Source organism: Austrofundulus limnaeus, unplaced genomic scaffold (assembly GCF_001266775.1).
Source record: "Austrofundulus limnaeus strain Quisiro unplaced genomic scaffold, Austrofundulus_limnaeus-1.0 Scaffold276, whole genome shotgun sequence".
Classification (NCBI taxonomy): Eukaryota; Metazoa; Chordata; class Actinopteri; order Cyprinodontiformes; family Rivulidae; genus Austrofundulus; species Austrofundulus limnaeus.
The window spans coordinates 26738-35065 of NW_013952678.1; the positions used below are offsets into that span (position 1 = coordinate 26738).

Here is an 8328-nt window from a genome sequence, read left to right on the forward strand (position 1 = left end):
GCCTTTTGTAGGGCTTTTGTACTGTAATGTCTTATGGCCCCATAATTTTGTTTGATGGAAAAGCACTGCTGAAAATTGAGTTGAAAAAATCTTAAACTTTACCAGCTATTTGTGAGAAAATATTTCTATTTATTTTTAGATGAAAGCAGCACTTCAGTGCAACTGTTAGTCCTGTGGTGGAAATAAAAAAAAACTTTTCCATGTCTGTTAAACAAAGTGCAGAAATACGTGATCAAAAAAGTTCTTCACTACAATGGTCTGAGTAATTTTTTTGCAATAAAATGAGAGTCGACATGCATACAGCAATACAAGTTGAGTCTGGGGACACAGCCCCAGTGAAGCATCTTTTATACCTTCAGAAACCAGTCCCAAAACTGGTTATTTCTGACATTCAAGGAGTGGTTCTTTATCTGAGCAGCAAAAATTCCTAGTTTCAAATAAAACTTGTTCTGTGGTCTTTATACAAGAGGAAGACACCTTAGAATGTGGTTATACTTGCTATTTCATTTTCTCTTATATGTTCACATTCCAGTAGTAACAAAATAAATAGTTCTGCGATCCAGTTGTGCAGAAACTACGGGTGTGTGTATGAGGTTTAAGCTGGAACAACAATAAATTACACTTTTAAGGTGCTCTCCTGGAAGCGTACATCAGTTGAAATGATTCAGAATATATGACAGTAAGCATACAATACATTTATAAGTAAAACAAGAAAGAAACAAGTGAAATACATTCAAAACTTAAATACATGGGTGACTATTTCGTTTTCCTTCACAATCCCAATGTTTTTAAAGAAATGTTACCATGGATTTTACACATGCAACATACATTGTTTGTTTTCTGCTTTATCGTGAAATTAAAAAAGCATTAAATGGTTAAATAAAACAAAAATTCAAGTATTGGGAAAATTTGCACTAAAGACAACCAAACTCATTTGAACAACAAAAATCAAATTCTATTTCAGAGAAGTACAAAAGGCTAAAAGCTGGTGTGTGATGTAGTTATATATTTCTATTAAATCAAGCAAGAATGACTACAAAAACAGAAAACAATGCAAACAAATTCAGGTAAAGTAATTATACCATGCAACTGATGTTAAAGGCAAAACAAAATACATGAGCCTATTTGGGCATTGTTTCTCAGTACAGTCTAAAGTCTGCTGGCACAGAAAACAAATGTTTTCTTTTCCAAAGCCTAATAATTATACAAATGCACTTTGATAAACAGTACAGGGTTGTGAAATGAGCTAAATTACCAAAATCAGTCTTTCAAAGTTGCTGTTGTGTTTTATTTTTTTTGTCAATGTATGGCCAAGTGTCTGCGCATGCGCGGTGAGGAGGTTCCGTACTTTCACGTGGCCACTAGGCTGTAGCGGGGCAGAGCTAAAAGCGACGTCGAACAAACTATATGCGAAGCCGAACACATTCTATTGGCTGGCTGGTGGACAGACCGCTACCTCGGAGGCGTTCCATTTGCAATAATCTGGAGACAGCAAGTTTATCTGTCAGGAAAGGGCTTTGTCGTAAGTTGCTACTGCCACACTTCCAAACACGTTAGGAGTACGCGTGGCTGGTGCTGGCTGCTGTCATGGACCACATTAAAGACGGCTGGTTTACGGAGTCGTGCGCATTATGGCCGGGCCAAGCAATGAGCCTCCAAGTGGAAGAAGTCCTCTACCACCAGAAATCCAAATTTCAGGATGTTATGGTTTTTAAAAGGTGAGTGGTGAATCTTTTTAAAAACATGGCTGATTTATGCTAGCTGTTAGCTCACGAATCAACTAACACTGATTTAGGTCTGAGTTCGTTCCTGCGGCTAGAGGAGATAGATACACGCGAGGTTTTATTTTCACTGACTGTCGGTTTGTAATGCAAGTTTAGGGGGGAACTTATAAAGATATTTTCCCGATTATCAAACAGATTTTAAATGTTCGCCCTGCCCAAAACATGAAGTTTCAATAAATCCGCTTAGTTGCTCATAATGCTGTACTGTCACTTCCCAGTAAAACTTACGGGAACGTGTTGGTACTGGACGGGGTGATCCAGTGCACAGAGAGGGATGAGTTTGCTTATCAAGAGATGATCGCCAACCTGCCTTTGTGCAGCCATCCTTGCCCAAAGAAGGTACTTTTATTTATATAACTACACATTGTGAAATTGAGGAACCTGCAGTGCCAGTTTAATTGGGATGATTCGTCATTTTCATGTTGTTTCAATAACAGCATTTCGTTACTCCTAACAGGTGCTGATCATTGGTGGAGGAGATGGAGGTGTGCTCAGGGAGGTGGTGAAACATCCACTGGTGGAATCCGTGGTTTTGTGTGAGATAGATGAGGTAAGAGCAACACTGGAGGTGATTTGAGCTCAGCTCCAGAGAACATGATTCAGCATTCCTCTGCAAAAATCTTGTGAACATATTTAATCATTTTTAAACTGTTTTATTTGTTGTAAATAAATCAGGAAAAGAAATTGTATTGGTGTGACTACAACAAAGCTGCCTTACACAAAGATGGTGATGTTGTGGTAAATGTTGTCTGTAAATTGTCAAATTATTATCAAATGCCACCTCAATGTCTTTAAAGCTATTTTAGTTAGACATATTTGTGGTGGCTAATGACGCTTAGCTGCGGTGGCCAACTTTAATCGACTTGGCTTCAAATAATCAGTTGTAGATGTGCATCCTATTACACATTTCCTGAAAGTTTAAGTTTGTTTCATAAGATATTTGGGGAACAGGCAAACACATGAGCAAGGACATTATTTGCTTTTTGGTTGTTGGTAAATATTTATGGTAGAGTTATCGCCAACACAGTTACAGTAGTAACTATAATAGTTCTTAAAACGCCTTATGAGTGCTGATGTTTCTTCTGTAGGATGTCATTAATGCATCAAAGAAGTATCTCCCAGGAATGGCCAAAGGCTTTTTCAGTCCGAAGCTCACACTCCATATTGGTGACGGCTTCGAATTCATGAAAGAAAACCAGGATGCATTTGACATCATTATCACTGATTCCTCAGATCCAGTGGGTATGTGCCATTATTCAGGGTTTGATTTTGAATTGAATAGAATTAAACATTTTCATATAATAAAACAACGCTTCGCCTGTTTTTGGAGGATAATCTCATGTTCTGCTTGTGTTTTTGTGTTGCAGGACCTGCTGAGAGTCTGTTTAAGGAGTCTTACTATAAGCTAATGAAGGCAGCACTGAGGAATGGTGGTATTCTCTGCTCTCAGGGTGAGCTTATGATTAACTGGTGTTTTTGTATTAAAGGCTGAAGAAAGGCTAAACAGTAATGTTGAAGTAAACGTTCAAACTAAATGAGAATTAAGATTTTTTTTTTTTTTTAAAGACTGAATCTTTTGTGTGAATTTTACAGGAGAGTGTCAGTGGCTACATTTGGAGCTGATAAAAGAGATGCAGACCTTCTGCAAAACCCTCTTCCCTGTGGTGGACTACGCTTACAGCACCATCCCAACTTATCCCAGTGGCCAAATTGGATTTATGCTGTGCAGTAAGAATCCTGTAAGTGTTTGTCTCTCTAATGCTCAAACATTGTTGTGTACAGGTGCTGGTCATAAAATTAGAATATCATGAAAAAGTAGATTTATTTCAGTAATTCCATTTAAAAAGTGAAACTTGTATATTATATTCATACATTACATACAAACTCATATATTTCAAATGTTTATTTCGTTTAATTTTGATTATTACAAATGACAACAAATGAAAATCTCAAATTCAGCATATCAGAAAATTAGAATATTACTGAAGACCAATAAAAACAAAGGATTTATAGAAATGTTGGCCAACTGAAAAGTATGAACATGAAAAGTATGAGCATGTACAGCACTCAGTATTTAGTTGGGGCTCCTTTGGCCTGTATTACTGCAGCAATGCGGCGTGGCATGGAGTCGATCAGTCTGTGGCACTGCTCAGGTGTTATGATAGCCCAGGTTGCTCTAATAGTGGCTTTTAGCTCTTCTGAATTGTTGGGTCTGGTGTATTGCATCGTCTTCTTCACAATACCCCATAGATTTTCTATGGGGTTAAGGTCAGGAGAGTTTGCTGGCCAATTAAGAACAGGGATACCATGGTCCTTCAACCAGGTACTGGTAGCTTTGGCACTGTGTGCAGGTGCCAAGTCCTGTTGGAAAATGAAATCTGCATCTCCAAAAAGTTGGTCAGCAGCAGGAAGCATGAAGTGCTCTAAAACTTCCTGGTATGTGGCTGCGTTGACCCTGGACCTAAGAAAACACAATGGACCAACACCAGCAGATGACATGGCACCCCAAACCATCACTGACTGTGGAAACTTTACACTGGACTTCAAGCAACGTGGATGAAGTGCCTCTCTTCTTTTCCTCCAGACTCTGGGACCTTGATTTCCAAAGGAAATGCAAAATTTACTTTCATCAGAGAACATGACTTTGGACCACTCACCAGCAGTCCAGTCCTGTTTCTCTGTAGCCCAGGCGAGACGCTTCTGACGCTGTCTGTGGTTCAAGAGTGGCTTGACACAAGGAATGCGACAGCAGAAACCCATGTCTTTCATACGTCTGTGTGTGGTGGTTCTTGAAGCACTCACTCCAGCTGCAGTCCACTCTTTGTGAATCTCCCCCACATTTTTGAATGGGTTTTGTTTCACAATCCTCTCCAGGGTGCGGTTATCTCTCTTTCTTGTACATTTTTTTCGACCACATCTTTTCCTTCCCTTCGCCTCTCTATTAATGTGCTTGGACACAGAGCTCTGTGAACAGCCAGCCTCTTTAGCGATGACCTTTTGTGTCTTGCCCTCCTTGTGCAAGGTGTCGATGGTCGTCTTTTGGACAACTGTCAAGTCAGCAGTCTTCCCCATGATTGTGTAGCCTGTAGAACTAGACTGAAAGACCATTTAAAGGCCTTTGCAGGTGGTTTGAGTTAATTAGCTGATTAGAGTGTGGTACCAGGTGCCATCCATTTTGAACCTTTTCACAAGATTCTAATTTTCTGATATGCAGAATTTGAGATTTTCATTTGTTGTCATTTGTAATCATCAAAATTAAACGAAATAAACATTTGAAATATATGAGTTTGTATGTAWTGTATGAATATAATATACAAGTTTCACTTTTTAAATGGAATTACTGAAATAAATCTACTTTTTCATGATATTCTAATTTTATGACCAGCACCTGTATATACACTACAGGCTTATTGAAAAACTATCTTGTCTGTTTTCACTTTTTCTAGTACTGAATGAATTCAGAAAATCATCTTATTATTATTTTTTTAGGAAACTACCTTCAGGGAACCGGTGAAAGCTCTGTCAAAGGAAGAAATGGAATCTATGAGCCTTAAATATTACAACCCTGAAATTCACAAAGCATCATTCGTCCTCCCTGAGTTTGCGAGAAAGGTAAGTTGGGATTATTTGTTTTGCACGCAGCACCTACTGATATATAGAATTTTTAAAAAATGATGATTTATAGATGCTCAGGATGTACTCAATGTGTTTTTAAATTATTACCAGGTTCTCAACGAAGCCTGAGCTGCCCCAGCAGACATGCTCCTCCTCTGCCTGGCTCTGACCACAACCTTGTTCCATGACCTCTCAACATAGGACTCAAGAAAAGTCAGCTGGTGGGAACTCGCTGAGTTATTAGCTTGTCGGAGTTTCCTTCCTTCTGTCTTAACGTCTTTTTGCTGGTTTTTTTTCCTCTGTTTTGTTGTCCAATCAACAATCTGTGGATTGCAGTATGATAGGCCGGTCTGAGTGGGAAGACCATTGCTATCACAACCTGACCTCACTCTGGAAACAGTTTACCATTTTAATTGTTATGTTACTTATCATGTGGCGTATATCTTATACTGTACATGTGATGTTTTGCTGCATATTTGTCTGTGATGTTTGTGTTCAAATGAAAGTATGCAGTGTCCACTCACCATTACTGGGCATTCATGTTACTTATTCTGTAACACCAGAATCCTTTAGTGCCTGGTGTTTAGTACTACGTTACAGAAGGTAGGAAAAAACATATTATGTATCTGTCATAATATACCTGACAGAGTCCTGCACAAAATCTCAAGAGCTGAGAACATTTTATATCACCAACTTAATCTAAACACATTTAACAGATGAGCTTTGACCATTAAAATTAAAACAGCCTGTATAATTTCAAATTAAATAATAAAATTAGATGTGTTTATGGAGCTCTACAATGCAAGAAATGCCTTTTTTTTAAACAGTGAATTCATTATGCAATTATAGTTTGCAGGACTGGGTGTTAACCTCTGGTAGTATATTTGCATTGTAGTAAATCCATACTCTTACTACAGGATACTAATTGTTCCTCTTCAGAGGGAAATTGAATGCATCACCTTAGGTAGTAAATTAGCTTTTACATGAAATAACTATTTGTTAGGTCAGCAGTATGTTTGAGTCATGTCATACTTAGGCAATGAACTTGTTTTTATAAGACCTATGAATTCTAATAAAATTGGTAACAAACTTGATTTCCTTCCTCATGTTTTGGTCTTTCCAAGGGTTAATTAAAAAATGCCTTATCTCACTAGGTGGCAATGTGCACAACTTCTATAAAACCCTGACCAAATCGAAAATGTTGGAAAAATTGTGTATCACAGTCCAGCAACATGCAAATAAATGTATTTCAGTCCATTGTTGTGGATGAAATAAACGTCTTATTCTGTGGGCTGTATTAAAACAGCACTGATACTCTTTCACCACTAGGTGGCATCATTGAGTTTATTCTGGTTTAATCCATATCAACTGTCCAAAAAATAAAATATAGTTACAATATATATATTTTTAATTTTCAGGAATTTAATTGAAAAGCCTGAAGGCCACATGAAATAGTTCAGACTGTTGTTTCAGAGTGAAATGTCACAATTGCATCAACTGGAATCATTACTGAGGAAACTGTCAGCCTTCACTGGTTTTCTATTAAACCAGCCAGGACCAACACATTACTGTCATAGTGCATCAAAAGGTTGTTAGTTCCCAGCTGCATGATCTAATAGTTTACACTGAGGGTTCACATATATTAGCTGATATTTATTTTACTGATATTTCTGTTCAGTTGTTCCTTTCAAACAGTTGTTGACTAAATTTGGACCATACAGAACATGTTGCAAAAATAGGCAAGTTCATCTTAATAAAATTATCTAGAAGTACGAAGGCCAGTCATCATTCTGACATCGTGCACTGTTTGAAGTTCTGCCCTTAAGTTGTAGATTCTTCAAACATACTGAATTTACAATACTGTAACCGTTTCAACTGTCAGCTAATCTTTGGATTGGGCTCCGGGCTGTGCTCAGATCAGAAGCAAGTATCCCCAAAACTGTTATGAAAGCAGTACAAACCTAATTGAACATTTCAAACAAGGCAAAGTGGTATTAAGTACTCTATGTTCCCTGCCAGGGGCACACTAACAAAAAATACAGTCAACACTGTTAATTGTGCTGTTTTTGAAAATGGAGTCTGCAAGATTACCAGGATTTTCACAAATACTATCTTGTCTCAAAAAAGCACAAAACTGATATTTTATGCTATATTAAAACATTAATTGGTTTTGGTGAGCCAATTCTTTTAGCAGAGTAAATTAATTTTTGTTTTTAGTTTTGAACTATTTATTGAAGATTAGGTGGAAAAATGTCACAAATGAGATTTTAAAGTACTTTATTGTAGACATTTACATTTTTTAAATCTTAAATCTGTGCTGACAATCTGAATATGTGACTAAGTGATGTTATGTCAGCAGGTAACATATTCCAATAAGAGGTGGCTCTGTGTATATCGGTTTTTTGGAAAGTCCTAGTTTTAGGTGGAGACAAAGTAAATGTCACAGCAGAGGCCTGTCCTGTTTTAAAACCATGCCTGTTGCATGCAACAACTGAGAAAATAGGCGAAGGTGTTTATGGAATATCCAAGTTAAATGACTGTATATGAATTCTATCATCCACCTTAAACCATGATTGACTCCGTTGCATGAAATCCACACTGGTTCTAAAAACACAAACAAGTGCTAATCCTGCCGCTTTGTTTTGAACAATTTGCAGTTTATATCAATGCTTTTTCTTTTTGAGCAGGACAGTAGTCAAGATGATGTCAAAAAACTATTACCAATGTTCTTATTCCAGGAGACGTGAACTGGGCATTACTCCAAATTATAGCAATATTTCTACTCATTTTAGTCACTATCCTATGAATACAGTGGTTTGCAAAAGTATTCATACCCCTTGAACTTTTCCATATTTTGTCACATTACAACCACAAACATAAATATATTTCACTGGAATTTAATGTGAAAGACCAACACAAAGTGGTATAC

General features: G+C 37.4%; 1 protein-coding gene across 1 annotated transcript; it reads left to right on the plus strand.

The window, feature by feature from the left end:
* Positions 1–1394: 1394 nt before the first annotated feature.
* On the plus strand, positions 1395–6493 carry srm (spermidine synthase). Its single transcript, XM_014021025.1, has 8 exons — positions 1395–1718; positions 2003–2123; positions 2242–2334; positions 2873–3026; positions 3152–3235; positions 3378–3523; positions 5274–5396; positions 5511–6493. Exons 1-8 carry the CDS (start codon positions 1588–1590, stop codon positions 5526–5528), a joined length of 870 nt encoding a protein of 289 aa, XP_013876479.1. The 5' UTR covers positions 1395–1587; the 3' UTR covers positions 5529–6493.
* The last annotated feature ends 1835 nt before the right edge of the window (positions 6494–8328 follow it).